At 44.4% G+C, this 17,555-nt stretch overlaps 1 protein-coding gene across 2 annotated transcripts in view; it reads right to left on the bottom strand.

Annotated features, from left to right (window-relative positions):
* Positions 1-17,555, bottom strand: part of dync2li1 (dynein, cytoplasmic 2, light intermediate chain 1) — a 32,953-nt gene continuing 15,398 nt past the window's right edge. Inside the window, exons 11-13 of one of the 2 annotated variants that reach the window (XM_067988299.1) lie at positions 17,441-17,538; positions 10,089-10,181; positions 1-370 (exon numbers count right to left, since the gene is read on the bottom strand). In XM_067988299.1, the coding sequence (XP_067844400.1) occupies positions 299-370; positions 10,089-10,181; positions 17,441-17,538 (263 nt within the window). In that variant the 3' untranslated portion in view covers positions 1-298. The remainder of the gene's footprint in view (positions 371-10,088; positions 10,182-17,440; positions 17,539-17,555) is intronic. The other variant, XM_067988298.1, reaches the window with a different exon arrangement.

Below are 17,555 nucleotides of genomic sequence, written 5' to 3'. Positions count from 1 at the left end.
ATCTTTAATATACACCAAATAAACAAACCTTTATCATATTGAATACACACTTATTGAACAGGAAAGAAACAAATGTTCAGAAAAAATAATCACTGAAATATGTTAATATATGTTAATACAGAAACAAGTAGCAATAGGTAAAATACTTCAAGTACAATGGCACTTATGCAAAATGCCTTTTGGAAATAAATATTAAAATATTACCAAAAAGCTACTCATTTAAAATTATATATAAACAATGCTTTATACAAATGAGTTGCGTTTCTCTTCATGAAAGAGCGAGATACTTAATGTTAAATTATCTCCCATGTGTGTCAAATTCCATCTCTTTCCATGATTTGGAAGCATTTCTTTTATATTGCTCAAGCTCCTGAAAAGATAAAATAAAGATAAAATAAAATTACAGAATTTTGTTTGTTGGCTCAGCAACAGCTAGTATTAAAAACAGCTGAATAATCTAGTAATGCCTTTCAAAAATAAGACAAATCACAGGTCAATATGTATGAGTTTATATATACATACTTTAATCAGAGAGAGGCAGATGGTCAAATTACCTTTAGTTATTCAGGAACCCAAACATTTAAACTACCAGTATAATTGGCCAAGTGAAATCATCGTCCAGTGTTAGTGTGACAAAAACATACTTTTAGGCGGTTATATTGGATAACCCCCTGAAACCGGGCGTTGGGGTTGCGGTGTGCAATTAACCCGTGGCCCGGTCGCTGAGATGCAGGCAGCACGTAACATTCGCGGGGAGGGGGCCCCGATATCGTGAGCGGCTAGTACCACTTAAAGGCAGCCTGCACCTTTTAAAGGGGAGGAGCAGCATGGCTGCAGGAAGTGTTGGAAGTCAATTGGGAATCTCTGCTGCAATATAGTGCAGCATGGTGATGATGGGACCACTCGAATTTTTAATGAGCAACAATTAGGCTGCTCAATGTTTGTGGGACTCTGATATTTGCAAAATATAAGATACGTGTCCGCATGGAGTCTGAACAGAGATCAGACATCGCATCTGTAAAACACAGATGCAGGTCCCGTCCCTACATTTACAAACTATTGAGTTTTGTTAAAACATTGAATAAAGGTTGCTAACTACTAAATCCCACATCCTCCAAGCTGCACGCCAGACCCCACCAATCTGCGGATCTGAGTTGATACTAGGCCTGCGTGGGAGTGTGCACCAAGGTTCTCTGATGATGCACTAGAGGCCTTAGTGGAAGAGGTGGACAGAAGGAGGGGCATTCTATATCCGCAGGGGGGCAAGAGGCCCTGAAGACATATGCTCCCGAGGCAGTAGGGGACAAAGTCAATGCCAGGCGCATAGCACCACGAACATGGATACAGTGCAGGAAGAAGTTTAATGCTTTGACACGAGTGGTCAAGGTGAGTGAGGTCAACTGTCAAGCGGCATTTCCTACCAATTGCACCATTAGCCACATCCACTGCTCCGTGCACTACACCCCCATCACCCACATACCAACAAACTTTCAATCAGTACTCAACTCTTCCAATCAGATACTTCCTCTCACCCTCACACATTACCACTGTTGCAAGCCACACACCCACAACTCACAGGTCACACACACTGGCAGTTATTCAACCATGACAGCCACATCAACCAAACATCTTGCAGGACATTCACCGACACACGTCCCATTTTCTTGCAGGAGAAGGTGGCGCATAACAGGAGGCAGCAAGTGGCAGTGGCTCCATGGAACATGAACCTGCTATCCTCTCTCAGGAAGACAGCTTTCCTGTCCCACCCCTGCCACTCCACCATTGCCCTTGCTGTTGCCTGTCAGCTAGCCAGCCCATTCCCTGTACAGTATTGAAACTTTATTATAGGAACATAGGAAGATAGGAACAGGAGTAGGCCATTTAGCCCCTCGAGCCTGTTCCGCCATTCAATGAGATCATGGCTGATCTGTGACCTAACTCCATACACTACCGTAGCCCCATATCCCTTAATATCTTTGGTTAACAAAATTCTATCAATCTCAGATTAAAGTTAACAATTGAGCTAGCATCAACTGCCGTCTGCAGAACAGCGTTCCAAACTTCTACCACCCTTTGCGTGTGGAAGCATTTCCTAACTTCACTCCTGCAAGTCCTGGCTCTAATTTTTAGGCTATGTCTCCTAGTCCTAGTGTTCAAGTATAGGAGACCTCCAAAATGCATCAGGTACAAATGCATCAGCAGCCAGAAGCAATAATCCAGCAACTAACCTATAACTCCTGCATGATCCCTTTAAACAGTGCTTGCGAAAGGTCCTCCATGCTGTTTAAGACCTGTTCGGCTGTGCTAGGTTAAGACAGTGTGTTGGCTGGAGCGTTGAGTTGCAAAATCGCATCTGTCCCTTTAAATCAGCATTGCACACTGATCTACCGCATATTCTCCCTACTTTAAACGCTGCTGGCGTTCATTATCTTCGCGTCCACGAATGCCTTTACCAATATGGTGTCCAGCGCATGTCACGCTAGAAGTGTGCACTTGCATTCTGGATGCCACTTTGGGTCCTTAGGAGTTCCGGTAGTGCCTACACAACGGGCGCTTTGCTGCCCAATTTAGAGCCCTTAGTCTCTGGAATGTTTAATTTTATTACTAGAAACAGCAAACATGGAGTTAATTATGATTTGTGAACTAGGCTTCGTATTGCACAGAAAATAAACATTACATTATTGCAGACGAAAGTCAGTTTAGTGCATTGGGGTGATGGTCCCTGAAACAAATGTGTTCTCACATGCTAATGCAGGCTGAATGCAAGACATTCAGTTTCACACACACATAGATTAGTGTGTTAACTGTGCAGCCAAAGCCAGAAGGCTTGGTGTTATTTAAAGCTTTGGGCTAGTCTACCAAGGGAAGTTAGGCTTGACTGATGTTATATTTTATCTATCGAGGAGGGCAGGGAAAGATATATATTTGACTATAAATCCATTTGTAGGTTCAAATGCCTGAGTGTCTGATTTGATAGAGTGAATAGCTAGATCATCTTTTGAAGAGAATCTCATAGCAGCACTGATACAATCCAGTAACTAGTGCACAGAGTAAGGCTTCTCTGTAATGACCCCTGGGGCTCAGTATTGTTTACCTAAATATTGAGTGGATAAAGGTACACTCCAGAGCATAAGGGATGTAAAGTTCGCTTATAGTAGAGGTGATGCTAAATCCAAGAAAATATCTTGTGTACTAAACCAAAAATGTGAGTTATAAATAGAACTAACAGCGCTCTAAAACCCTGTTAACTGGCTGAAAATCTGACTCGTCTGGTCCTCATTGTCACCTTTGGAATCTGCATTTTTAATGTACTGTTATGTTATTCATTGGTAGTTTGTACTGGATATTTAGCATGGTCCTGTTCTGAGCTGGCAATTAGAGCACAGTTGTGAAGGGGGCAGGGTCAGGGCATAACATTTTAAAATTAAAGCCACTAGATCTTGAGAGAAGTAGACCGTACCAGTTTAATAACACTGGGTTCACAGCAAACGCGATTGTGCTGTTCAGAAATATTTTCCCTCTGGTTTCTAATCAGAAGTAATGTGGAAGAAATGTTTTTTTATTTGTCCAATCATTAAATCAATAAATGTCTTTAAAGCACATTTGTTATTTACAGAACTAGCTCCAGAACTAGTCGCGCCTCTAGCCAAATGTTCCAGTACAGCTACAACACTGGCATCTACCCGACAATGTGGAAAAGTGCCCAGGTATGTCCTGTCCACAAAAAGCAGGACAAATCCAATCCGGCCAATTACTGCCCCATCAGTCTACTCTCAATCATCAGCAGAGTGATGGAAGGTGTCGTCGACAGTGCTATCAAGCGGCACTTACTCACCAAGGCTCAGTTTGGGGTCCGCCAGGACCACTCGGCTCCAGACCTCATTACAGCCTTGGTCCAAACATGGACAAAAGAGCTGAATTCCAGAAGTGAGGTGAGAGTAACTGTCCTTGACATCAAGGCAGCATTTGTCCGAGTGTGGCACCAAGCAGCCCTAGTAAAATTGAAGTCAATGGGAATCAGGGGGAAAACTCTCCAGTGGCTGGAGTCATACCTAACACATAGGAAGATGGTAGTGGTTGTTGGAGGCCAATCATCTCAGCCCCTGGGCACTGCTGCAGGAGTTCCTCAACCATCTTCAGCTGCTTCATTAATGATCTTCCCTCCATCATAAGGTCAGAAATGGGGATGTTTGCTGATGATTGCACAGTGTTCAGTTCCATTCGCAACCCCTCAGATAATGAAGCAGTCCGTGCCCACATGCAGCAAGACCTGGACAACATTTAGGCATGGGCTGATAAGTGGCAAGTAACATTCGCGCCAGACAAGTGCCAGGCAATGACCATCTCCAACAAGAGAGAGTCTAACCACCTCCCCTTGACATTCAACAGCATCACCATCGGCGAATCCCCCACCATCAAAATCCTGGGGGTCACCATTGACCAGAAACTTAACTGGACCAGCCATATAAATACTGTGGCTACAAGAGCAGGTCAGAGGCTGGGTATTCTGTGGCGAGTGACTCACCTCCTTACACCCCAAAGCCTTTCCACCATCTACAAAGCACAAGTCAGGAGTGTGATGGAATACTCTCCACTTGCCTGGATGAGTGCAGCTCGACACCATCCAGGACAAAGCAGCCCCCTTGATTGGCACCCCATCCACCACCCTAAACATTCACTCCCTTCACCACCGGCGCACTGTGGCTGCAGTGTGTACCATCCACAGGATGCACTGCAGCAACTTGCCAAGGCTTCTTCGACAGCACCTCCCAAACCCGCGACTTCTACCACCTAGAAGTACAAGGGCAGCAGGCACATGGGAACAACACCACCGCCTTGGAAATATAACGCCGTTCCTTCATTGTCGCTGGGTCAAAATCCTGGAACTCCCTTCCTAACAGCACTATGGGAGAACCTTCACCACATGGACTGCAGCGGTTCAAGAAGGCGGCTCACCATCACCTTCTCAAGGGCAATTAGGGATGGGCAATAAACGCTGGCCTTGCCAGCGATGCCCACATCCCATGAACGAATAAAAAAAAAATGTTATTTGTATGACTATACACTGAGCTGGGTCAGAAATCAAGATGGTGACTAAAACCAAAAAAAATGTTGGAATAATATGATTAGTTTGTTGGATTAAAAAAAATAATCAAGTTTATTTTGTGCAGGATCCATATTCCCGATACCTGGCTTTCTGGATCTATATTTGAGCAAATCAGTATGGTTAAGTTAACAGATAGATAGTGACTACTTAAGCCAAGAATAAAAGCTCAAAAGTATTTTATTTTTATGAAGAAATTAAATGTGCCATGCTACATATTTAGTGTATATATGCAAAACTTTTAATTAAAATAGTTACTACCGGGTGCTTAAATGTGAGAGCTGGGCTACTGAAGCACATACATGCAATACATAGGTTATTGTAATCAAACATTAGAGGGGGGGAGGTAATAGTTATCTCTCATAGTACAGTAATTACTATGTAGACTACCTCCTCTCTGGAAAAAGAGATTTCTATTCCATCACAATCAGCTTACTGGACATTTGTCATTTCAGAGCTCCTGGTCAGAAAAGATTTGCTCAGATGAACAGTGATTACAATGGTGGGAGAATCAGAATGCTTTGTGGTTCTAACATTTATCTGTTGTCCATAATGACACTTTTCTGCCTCTTTCCTTAATGCACTTTCTGCATCAGAATTGCTGTTGAAATCCTCCCATGCTCAATTTCATTGAACTGTAGTGCTTTAAAATAACTCTGAATTCTATGGGTGTGCTGGATGCAAAGCTCCCCCAATCTTAATTCAGCTCATATTTCAGCTCTGGAATCAAAGACACTTTTATTTTTAACAATACACTGCCCTCCCAGTGAGTGGTCCAATTATACTTTTCACGACATGATCAAACTTAGCACAGGAAGACTCCAATGACAGCACAGACTCAGCCAGGTCAACCATTGTTGGGAAAAGACTACATACAAACTAAAAAAATGTAAAACTACATTTTCATAGAAGGAACGTAGTTCTAGGACTAGATTTACAGATATGATTGTTGTAAATCTCTCCTGGTGTATATTTTTAAATCTTTTCTGTAAAACCTAAAGGATAGAGAAGTGACATGTTGCCAGGCCTACATCAGTGTTGCTTTGTAACCATATGAGAGCAGCTGGGATGTCTCCTCATGCAATTCTTCTTTCTTTGTCCTCCCTGCTCACAGTGCTCCATTGAATAACTTGGTCAAGACTGGAGACATTGGGGTAAATTTTGAACTTCACCTCCTGGGCGGTAATCTGGTGAAGCAGATCTCCTGCCCATTATAGACCTGTCTGATTTTCATTTCTTTGAAATCAATGGAATGAAAATTGGGTGGGTTCTATAACGGGCAGGCAAACCGCTCCACCAGCTTACCACCCGTGCGGTGAAGACAAAAATTTACGCCATTTTGTTTGGAAGTGTGGGTTTAAATCCCATCACCCTATGAAACGATCAAGATGCCACAAAGTATGTTGTTTTAAAATTAACAAGTTCCAGTTACAAATAGTCTATTCAACAGAAACACACTTCCTTGCTAATTTTAAACTATTATCACCACATGTATTGCTGGATACAGTACTGGAGGCTGGCTACACTTGAAGTCGCAACAACACCTTTACAGATTTGTGTGAGACAGTGCAAGAAATAAGGAACAATTTAGGCATGTTATATTTCTAGAAAGAGGGACCTTTCTGAAAGGAAATTTTTCACAAGTTGGATCCTATACTAAGGCTGAACCTGCTGTTTTACTAACAAATCTTAAATCTACCCCAAAATTAAATGCTTTGATGTGGAAAGCTCCAAGGAAGTTTAATTTACTTGCTGCTGCCTGTTATTGAAACAGAAAATTATAATCTTACTTCAATGCTCAGACATCTTGATAAAATACCTTTGACTGGCATTTACCCATCAGAGCTGAGAATCTGGTTTTAAAATGCGATTTGTATGCTGTACTTTTCTTCTTGTGTAATTAAATGTACACTAATGTGAAGGGTTGCATCCACAATTCTTTTCATGGATCACCAAGAGATAATTCAAAGGGTTACTAAAGGTTATGAGGAAGTTTTTTTTTTGCTATCTTGCACAGTATTATTGCACATAATTAAAGATTACTCATTTTGCTTATCTTAAAGTGAAATTTGGCACTGCTCACCACAGGTCAGGCAAACACATACACCAGAGGATAGAGAGCAACAAGAATTGAGACAAAATAAACAGTTTAAAAAAAAACTGAAATTTTTCTTCTAAATTATACAACACAGAATTGTTAAACTGAACACAGCATCAGATCTATAACTCTGCCAGCAAAGGGATAAATCACTCTGATCTGCTCTTGTTTACCTCCTGTGAGGGGCTTACAGCACAGGTCACAGAACTTATTGCCAGGTATTGCGTACATGTTGTGGAGAAAAACTATTTGAAAATAGCTAAACGCAAGCAGTACATCACATATAAACCATTAAAATTTATTCATTTTAAACATGATTGAGCTCCCCTTTAAAATATCCATAAAGAAAACAGGCAAGAAAACTCAGATGAACTGAAGTAGCCAAGGATAATTATAGACTGCAACTTGTAAACTTTAGTTCAAGGCCAAATTTACATAAAATGGCATGTCCATTGTAAGTTCACAGTACAACTGGGTTAACTAAATCTCTATCATCCAAGCAAGCTTATACAGTTATTTACCTTTGGCTAGAGTATTGACTGATTCTAAGCAAGATAACTAGGGGACAATGTACCAAATGAACTGCTACAGAAAAACTTGTAGCCACCTCTTTAATTATTTCTCAAGTTATCTAAGTAATTAGTCAAGGACAACTCCTGTCAGAGCAATTTTGGTCAATTAATATACATGTCCTGAGGAGGAGCAAACTTATAATGGTTTGACAAATACAGACACTAAGATATGAACTATCATTTCAACAGTCACCAGAGTATTTTGTAATTACGCTGATAAAATTCAAAACCTTGCCTGACGTAATTGAAATTTAAGTAAGGCTAACTTTGAAGGGATGAGAAATAAATTGATCGCAGTAAACTGGGCTGAACTGTTGGGTAAACCCACAGACAAACATTGGGTAGTATTCAAAGTACTTGGGATGATACAAAACCACTACTTAGCCCTAAAAGGTAAAGTCTCCACTTGTGAAGTTAAGCAACCAATGTCAACAAACAATGTAATATCTAGCTAAAAAACTTAGACAATGGCAAGATAAAGTGGAAATCCAGCAGACTGGGAGAGCTATAAAAAGCCACAATGGGATATAAAGGAAGTAATAAGAGGTGCAAAACGGGAATATGAAAAAAGGCACAAGCAATGTCAAAGCTAACAGCAAAATTTTTATGAATATATAAAGGGAAAGCGAGTGGTTAAAAGATACTGTGGGGCTATTAAAGACAGATTCAGGTAAGACTATAATGGACAATAAGTAAATGGCAGCCTTGTATCCATACTTAGTATCCATTTGCACATTGGAGAAAGGGGACAAAATACCACTGGTACAAGTGAACCTAAAAATAAGTCAAGGGGAGGAACTTACTGGATTTAAGTAGAACAGTTGTAATGGAGAAAATAATGGGATTTAAGATAGACAAATCTCCAGGACCTGATGGTTTCCACTCCAGGGTATTAAAAGAAATAGGAGAAGAAATTGCAGGTGTGTTAGTCATAATGTTCCAAAGCTTTCTAGATTCAGGAATAGTTTCCAACCGGGTAACTACAGACCTGTCAGTTTAACATTAAGTGGGTAAGTTACTGGAATCTATCATCAGGGATAGAGTGACTGAGCACTTGAACAAGTATGAACTGATCAAAGAAAGTCACATGGATTGTGAAGGGTAGGTCATGTCTCACTAATTTAGTTGAATTTTTTGAGGAGGTCACTAGCATTTCAAAAACTTTTAAATACAATAGGAGTGTCCAAACCTATTACTTTTGTGGGCCACTTAAGGGTGCTACATACAGCTGTGGAGGTTACATATATAAATTTAAATTCATGTTTGCATAAATGTTCATATAGCCCAAGCTGCTAATACAAATAGGTCTTGATATTCAGATTTATGAAGCAGTGAGGTAAACAGAATTTCATAAACCTCCAGGACAGCAAAATTCAAGCAGGAGAAAAAAAGACGAACCATAACCACAAGAATAATCAGAGTTGCTGGGACTTTGTGGCCCATAGTTTGGACACCTCAGAAATATAGATTTTACAGGCTGTAATAAAGGCATACTAAACATAACGGAGAGCCTTTAAAAATATCTGCCTATTTTTACAAAAACCCAGTAGTTGCTCCAGTCGGGGACATTGGTTTCTTTGAAACAGAACTGTCCCAAAATTGGCAATCTCACTTAGAATGGTCACAAGGATGGCTGGTGTAGGAAGTGTAAATGTCACACTGGTGCAGTTGTGACTTCTGAGCCTGGTGATGAAAGGACAGCTTTGGGGAAGAATAGATGGAGCTTTACTTTGCATATAGCTTGTGATAAACCAGACAAAAGTATTGTCATTGGTTAACAAAACTAGAAAAGTACTCAGTTGTAACCACCATTCAAAAGGGTAATTGTATGTGTCCATGCTGTGGTCAGGAGGTTGGTGACAATGCACACGCATACTTCATGGTGAGGTTTACTATTCATTATGCCACTTGTGAGGGGCTCCTGGTTTCGGTTGTCCGTTCTGGAGGATAATCACTAGTTGGTCATTAGATAATTTGTCAATTGTCTAATGAGCAACTAGTAATTATTCTCCTGGGGTGGAGGATGTACACTAGGTCTCTTGAGGGTTGAGTTGGCTCTAGGATGACATGCTTTGTGATGGAAGGTTGGAACAGAGTGAACCGTGTGTGATGCACTCCACGTCAGGCAAACGGAAACTCTGTCAATTTCTCAGAAGTTTGGTTTGGAGGCGTTGGGTGACTGGCCTTGATGAGCATGAAAGCTCATTAAGAGAACGCAAGTAATCTTAATTTAAAAACCTTTACGCTGGAATGGACTAGAAATCTACCAGATAAATAAATATAGTTAGTGTCTTACTGCAATTGTGTACATTACCTGGTCCTTTTGTGATCTCATTGCATCCACTTCAGGTTCAGTATACTGTGGGTCTTTAGCTGGATCCTCGATATGTTTCAATTCACTAGTATTCTATAAATACAAAACAATTTTTTTAAGTCAAAATTAAATAGCTATAACTGCATTACAAGAGTTACGGTTTAAAGTTCTATTTTAAATTTCATTATTCACATATGGATTCCATGTGCGGATGCTCAACAGGCTTACATTGAATAGCTGCGATACAACCTGTATGTAACACTGTACCATTCAGCGCCCTTTATGGCAGGGGGGTGGTAGGGCTGGGAAGAGAGCAGACACACTGAGCAGGAGTTAGAAGAAATGGGGGAAATGATAAAAGGCTTACAACAACAACTCACATTTATATAGCGCCTTTAACGTAGTTAAATGTCCCAACGCGCTTCACAGGAGCGTTATTAAACAAATTTTGACACCAAGCCACATAAGGAGATATTAGAACAGGTGACCAAAAGCTTGGTCAAAGATGTAGGTTTTAAGGAGCATCTTAAAGGAGGGGAGAGAGGTTTAGGGAGAGAATTCCAGAGTTGAGGGCCTAGGCAGCTGAAGGCACGGCCGCTAATGGTAGAGCGCTTAAACTCTGGGGTGCACAAGAATTGGAGGAGTGCAGAGACCTCGTTGTACTGGAGGAGGTTACAGAGATAGGGAGGGGCGAGGCCATGGAGGGATTTGAAAACAAAGATGAGAATTTTAAAATCGAGGCGTTCCTGGACTGGGGGGCAATGTAGGTCAGCAAGCACAGAGGTGATGGGTGAACAGGACTTGGTGCGAGTTAGGATACGGGCAGCAGAGTTTTGGATGAGCTCAAGTTTATGGAGGGTGGAAGATGGGAGACTGGCCAGGAGAGCATCGGAAGAGTCAAATCTAGAGGTAATAAAGGCATGGATGCGGGTATCAGCAGCAGATGAGCTGAGGCAGGGGCAGAGATTCATGACGTAACGGACGTGGAAGTAGGCGGTCTTGGTGATGGAGCGGATGTGTGGTCGGAAGCTCAGCTCAGGGTCAAATAGCACGCCAAGGTTGCGAATGGTCTGGTTCAGCCTCAGACAGTGGCCAGGGAGAGGGATGGAGTCGGTGGCTAGGGAATGGAGTTTGTGGCGGGGACCGAAGACAATGGGCACTGAATTGGGCCGTGGAGCGCCAGTTGTTTTGGCTCTACGCGGCCTCCCGGATATCCAAGATGGCGCCTTTGATGCGCACACACGCTTCCAGCATGATGTGCACCAGACATCTTGGTAAAGGGTTTAGTGCATGTGCAAATAACGAACGCCGGCATCATGTAAAGTAGGGACATTATGGGCCCGATATTACCATGACGGCGGATTCGCGGCGGGGGGTCGATTGGGCGCGCGGGTAACGCGTCCGGTGAAATCAGTCTGCTCCGCGCACAATCGCAGGCTGATTGGATCCACTGATCTGCTCTTCCGGGTTCCCCGCTGCTAAGCTGCGCGGCGGACGGATTGCGCATGCGCAGTAAGGTCTGTCAGCTGGAGGAGCCCTATTTAAAGGGACAGTCCTCCACTGACTGATGCTGCAAGAAATAGGAAAAATTACAGCATGGAGCAGCCCAGGGGGAAGGTTGCTCCCAGGTTAATGATGTCGCACTCCAGCTCTTATTGGATGGGGTGAGGAGGAGGGGGAGGTCAGAGATCTTCCCCCCGGCGGGCGGGAGGAAGCCACCTGCCTCTGCCACCAAGAAGGCCTGGCTCGAGGTGGCAGAGGAGGTCACCTGCACCACCAACATATCGCCCAGTGCAGGAGGCGCTGCAATGACCTAAGTAGGTCAGCCAAAGTGAGTACACTTACTCATTCCCCTACACTCCATCTGCCACATCAGCGCACCCACCCCACATCTCCTTCTGCACAGCTAACACTACTCTGTCACATCACTCCTCACACCCACTCAAACCTCATCCTCATCTTACCTGCACTTACTCACCTCGCCAGTACTCATCCCGCCACTACCACTCAACCCAATCCTCATACAATCTCACGGCTCTATCTAATACTCACCCTCTCATGCATCTCTTTCACAGTCAGCCTCACTCAACCTGCCACTACCTGTGCTGCAGCCACAGAGCATGCATCACATATGTGCAGTAGGAAGCGTAAGGCAAACGTGTCGTGAGCATGAAGGGGATGCACAAGGGTGTTTGAGGGTTTGTCATGGTTTTTACTTATATTTAATTTCTGATCAACTCACATTACATATTATATTGACACCACTACTGCCACGTCTTTGCGAATCTTGTCTGGTTTGTGCAATAATGCCCTTTCCTGAGGATCACAATGAAGACCCACAACTGATGACACCCATTGTGTCACTGCAGAGTGGGTGTAGGTGTATTTGCAGGGCTCTTTTGTGCAGACGACTGAGAAACGTCAGCGATGTCCCCGGTGGCACCCTGGAAGGATGCGGAGAAGTTGTTGAGGGCAGTGGTGACTTTGACAGCGACAGGTAAGAAGATGGTGCTCGGGCCAGCCGGGAGCAGCTCGTGTGCACTGCTGCTCAGAGAGGTCCAGGAAGCCGAGCCTCAGTCTGTGGACCCTGTGGCGAGGGTAGTGCCCTCTGCGACGCATCTCTCTCTGCGGTTGCCCTCCCTCCTGCTGTGCAGGTGGATGTGTCACAGCACTGTGTTGTGGAGCTCCACATGTCAGAGGTGGACGCCGTGGCCGGCGAGGCTGGTGATGCTATTTGCCCTCCGAGGAGGTCATGACTGCAGCTACGACGGCCCCCATCCGGAAGATGAGGGGGTCCGCAAGGTAGGTACATGTGTCTGGACACCGGGGTAAGTGTGCAAGTTGGTGAATTTTATTGTTAGGAGGAGGGTGGTGGAGGCCAAACTTTGTCCAAAGTGACAGAGTGGCCTCCTGCAATGAGTGAGGGTCTCCCCCACCCCCACCTGTCAAATGGACCTTTGCAGCTGCCACAGGCTGATGGCTGCAACACGTCCATTTCAACTGGGAGTGTTTCCCCCAGTACGGGAAACAGTCCCAGTTGTTTGAAAAATCCCACCCTTCCTAAAATATCATGTTAATCAGGTCTCTAAACGATCTGAAATACCTAAATAAATACCTTAAGTTGCACCCCGCCGGCTTTAATTGCCGGCGGGAGTCCCACGTGCGGGGGCTGCCTGCTCATGTGAGCGCGTCAGTGGGAAACCCGGAAGTGGGCGGGTTGGAGCCCAGCTCCCGCCCCGCCCCGCCCCGGGAATCCCCAATTTTCGCAGCCCCCCCGCCATCAACGCACCCGATCGTGGGTGCGAAAATCGAGCCCTATGTGTTCGATCAGTGTGCAACGCTGATTTAAAGTGATACACACCATTTTGGAACTTAACGTTCCACTCAACACACTGTTTTAACTGTGACCATCTAAACATGTCTTAGAGTGCCTGGAGGACCCCCATCAACGCTATTAAAGGGACCATGCAGGATTTATAGGTTACCTGCTGGATTATTGCTTCTGGCTGCTGATGCATTTGTTACTGATTTTGGAGGTCTCCTATACTTGAATACGAGGACGACGGGATATAGCCTAACATTTAGAGCCAGGACGTGCCGGAGTGAAGTTAGGAAACGCTCAACGCAAAGGGCGGGAGAAGTTTGGAACGCTCTTCTGCAAATGGCAGTTGATGCTAGCTCAATTGTGAATTCTAAATCTGAGATTGATACATTTCAGTGAACCAAGGGATATGGGGCTAAGGCTGGGATATGGAGTTAGGTCACAGATCAACCATGATCTCACTGAATGGTGGAACAGGCTCGAGGGGCTAAATGCCATTGCCACTTGCTGCCTCCAGTTATGCGCCACCTTCTCCTGCAAGAAAGCAGGACGTGTGCCTGGGTGATGTGCCTGTCATGGTTGAATAGCTGCCAGTGTGTGTGGCCTGTGAGTTGTGGGTGTGCAGCTTGCAACAGTGGTAATGTGTAAGGGTGAAAGGAAGCAAATGATTGGAAGAGTTGCGTACTGATGGCAAGAGTTTGTTGGTATGTGGGTGATGGGGGGTTGTAGTGCGTGGAGCAGTGGATGTGGCTAGTGCTGTAGTTGGCAGGAGACGCCACTTGACAGTTGACCTCACTCACCTTGACCACTCGTGTCAAAGCATTGAACTTCTTCCTGCACTGCATCCATGGTCGTGGTGCTTTGCGCCTGGCATTGACTGCGTCCCCTACTGCCTCCCACTGCCTTTTGAGCATATGTCTGGAGGACCTCTTGCGCGCCCGTGCGCCCCCCCCCACCCTTTGGATATAGGATGTCCCTCCTTCTGTCCACCTCTTGCACCAAGGCCTCTAGTGCATCATCAGATAACCTTGGTGCATGCACTCTCACAGGCCTGGTACTAATTCGGACTGACAGATTGGTGAGGTCTGGCATGAAGATTGGAGGATGTGGGATTTAGTGGTGCGTAACCTTCATTCAAAGTTTTAAAATAACTTAACAGGTTGTAAACACAGGGACGGGACCTGCAACTGTATTTTACGTGTGCGATGTCTGATCTCCATTCAGACCCGTACCTTATTTTTTTAGCAAATAACAGGTACTGGCTACCTTTAAGAGATACAGCCTGCCTTTGAGAGATTCGGGCTCTACCTGCTGGTGGAAAGTGCAAATGTCATTGAATCCTCGTGTCAATGCTGGTTTGGAACGCTTGGTTTAGGTGAGTGTTCAGGCAGGACGAATGCCTCGTCCTGTCTGCGACAGAAGCACCAGGCGTGGGTTAATCGCGGAACGCGATACTCACACCCAGTTTTGGGGGTTAACCAATTTAATCCCCAATGGCTTCGGTCTCCCCAATATTTAGTTGTTGGAAATTTTTGCTCATCCAATACTGGATGTCAGTCAAGCAGCGTGACAAATTAGAAACAGTGGACGGTTTGAGGGAGGTGGTGGTGAGGTAGAGCTGGGTGTCGTCTGCGTACATGTGGAACCTGACGTCGTGTTTTCAGATGATGTTGCCAAGGGGCAGCATGTAGATGAGAAATAGGAGAGAGCCAAGGATAGATCCTTTAGGGACTCGAGGTGGGTGTGGGAGCAGGAAGAGAAGCCATTGCAGGTGATTCTCTAGCTACAACTGGATAAGAATGGAACTCGGCGAGCGCAGTCTCACCCAGCTGGACGACGGAGGAGAGGCGTTGGAGGGGGATGGTGTGGTCATCCATGTCAAAGGCTGCAGACAGTCAAGAAGGATAGTTTACCAAGGTCACAGTCACATAAGATGTAATTTGTGACTTTGATAAGGATCATTTCAGTACTGTGGCAGGGGCGGAAACCTGATTGGAAGGATTCAAACATGGAGTTATGAGAAAGATCGGCACGGATTTGGGAAGCGACAACACATTCAGGAACTTGAGAGGAAAGGGAGGTTGGAAATGGGGTAGTAGTTTGCAAGGACAGAGGGTCAAGGGTGGGTTTTTTGAGAAGGGGTGTGATGATGGCAGATTTAAAGGGGTGGGGGACAATACCTGAGGAGAGGGAACCGTTAACAATATCAGCTAACATGGGGGCCAGAAAGGGAAGTTGGATGATCAGCATTCTGGTGGGAATAGAGTCGAGAGAGCAGGAGGTGGGTCTCATGGTCAAGATGAGCTCGGAGAGGTCATGAGGGGAGATAGGAGAGAAAATAGAGAAAGACGCGAGTTCAGGGCTAGGGCGGGGGGGACCCGTAGGGGAAATTTGGCTTCGTGGGCTAGGGGAAGGGAGGGAAGTGGCAGAGGCAACTGAACGGTTGGTCTCAATCTTAGTGACAAAGTAATCCATGAGCTCCTCGCACTTTTCGTTGGAGGTGAGGGTGGAGGAGGCAGGGAAGAGTGGTTTAAGGAGACGGTTTGGAATAGTGAGCAGTTTTGGCTGTAGTAAACAGTTAGGAGGATTGTAATAGACTTCAAGAGGACATAGACAGGCTGGTGGAATGGGCAGACACATGGCAGATGAAATTTATTGCAGAGAAGTGTGAAGTGATACATTTTGGCAGGAAGAATGAGGAGAGGCAATATAAACTAACTGGTACAATTCTAAGGGGGGGGGGTGCAGGAACAGAGAGACCTGGGGGTATATGTGCACAAATCTTTGAACGTGGCAGGACAGGTTGAGAAAGCAGTTAAAAAAGCATACAGGATCATGGGCTTTATAAATAGAGGCATAGAGTACAAAAGCAAGGAAGTAATGTTGAACCTTTATAAAACACTGGTTTGGCCACAACTGGAGTATTGTGTCCAATTCTGGGCACCGCATTTTAGAAAGGATGTGAAGGCCTTAGAGAGGGTGCAGAAAAGATTTACTAGAATGGTTCCAGGGATGAGGGACTTCAGTTATGTGGGTAGACTGGAGAAGCTGGGGTTATTCTCCTTACAGCAGTGAAGGTTGAGTGAAGATTTTATAGAAGTGTTCAAAATCATGAAGGGTTTAGATAAAGTAAATAAAGAGAAACTGTTCCCAGTGGCGGAAGGATCGAGAACCAGAGGACACAGATTTAAGGTGATTGGCAAAAGAACCAAAGGTGACATGAGGAAAAACTTTTTTATGCAGCAAGTAGTTATGATCTGGAAGGCGCTGCCTGAAAGGGTGGTGGAAGCAGATCCAATTGTGGCTTTCAAAAAGGAATTGGATGAAGGGAAACAATTTGCAGAGCTATGGGAAAGAGTGGGGGAATGGGACTAGCTGGATTGCTCTTACAAAGAGCTGGTGGCACAGGCTTGATGGACCGAATGGCCTCCTTCTGTGCTGTAACGATTCTATGAACAGCCATGAGATGAATGACCACATAATCAATGTGGTTTTTTCTGGAGGTGTTAGTTAAGTGAGAAATGTTGTGTGGGACACCAATTGAACTCTTTGCTCTTCTTCTAATGCGATATGAGAATTTGAACATCCACCTGGGCCAGTGAAACAAGCAGACAGGACTTTGGTTTGACATCCTATCCAAAGGATGCTTAAGGCTGTTATGAAGCCACATAAAGGCCAGTTACAAAAATATGTCTGCTTCCAGACTATTTTTAAAAAATGTTTTCATGCACATCAAGGTGAGGGATGTTAGTCCTGAGGAATTGAACTTTTCCCTTTTCAGGTACCCGATGTCAGTAACAAGCATTCCCAGGTGAGGTATTGCACAGTAATGCTCCATCTACTCTGACCCAACCCCAACCTTAGAAAAACACTCACTATTGCATCTTACAACAATGTTTCCAGTTATGAAAGAAGTTGTGTATTTAGAGATAATGTAGTTTACGAGGCAGCTTACAGAAGTCAGCATGCAGCGAAATACTCTTAGCATAATAAATTGGACCATTAGTTTACAAATAGATGTCAATGTTACCTCGGACGGAAATAGCCTCTCATATACTTTCTTCCACAGATCAATTGGATTCCGAGCATTTATCTTTCCCAAGTCAACTTCAGCAGCTGGTGGAGACCCTGTATTTGTACATATT

Source organism: Heptranchias perlo, chromosome 8 (genome assembly GCF_035084215.1).
Source record: "Heptranchias perlo isolate sHepPer1 chromosome 8, sHepPer1.hap1, whole genome shotgun sequence".
NCBI lineage: Eukaryota > Metazoa > Chordata > Chondrichthyes > Hexanchiformes > Hexanchidae > Heptranchias > Heptranchias perlo.
Note: the sequence above shows the minus strand (reverse complement) of the source record. Positions and strands in the feature narration are given on the sequence as shown.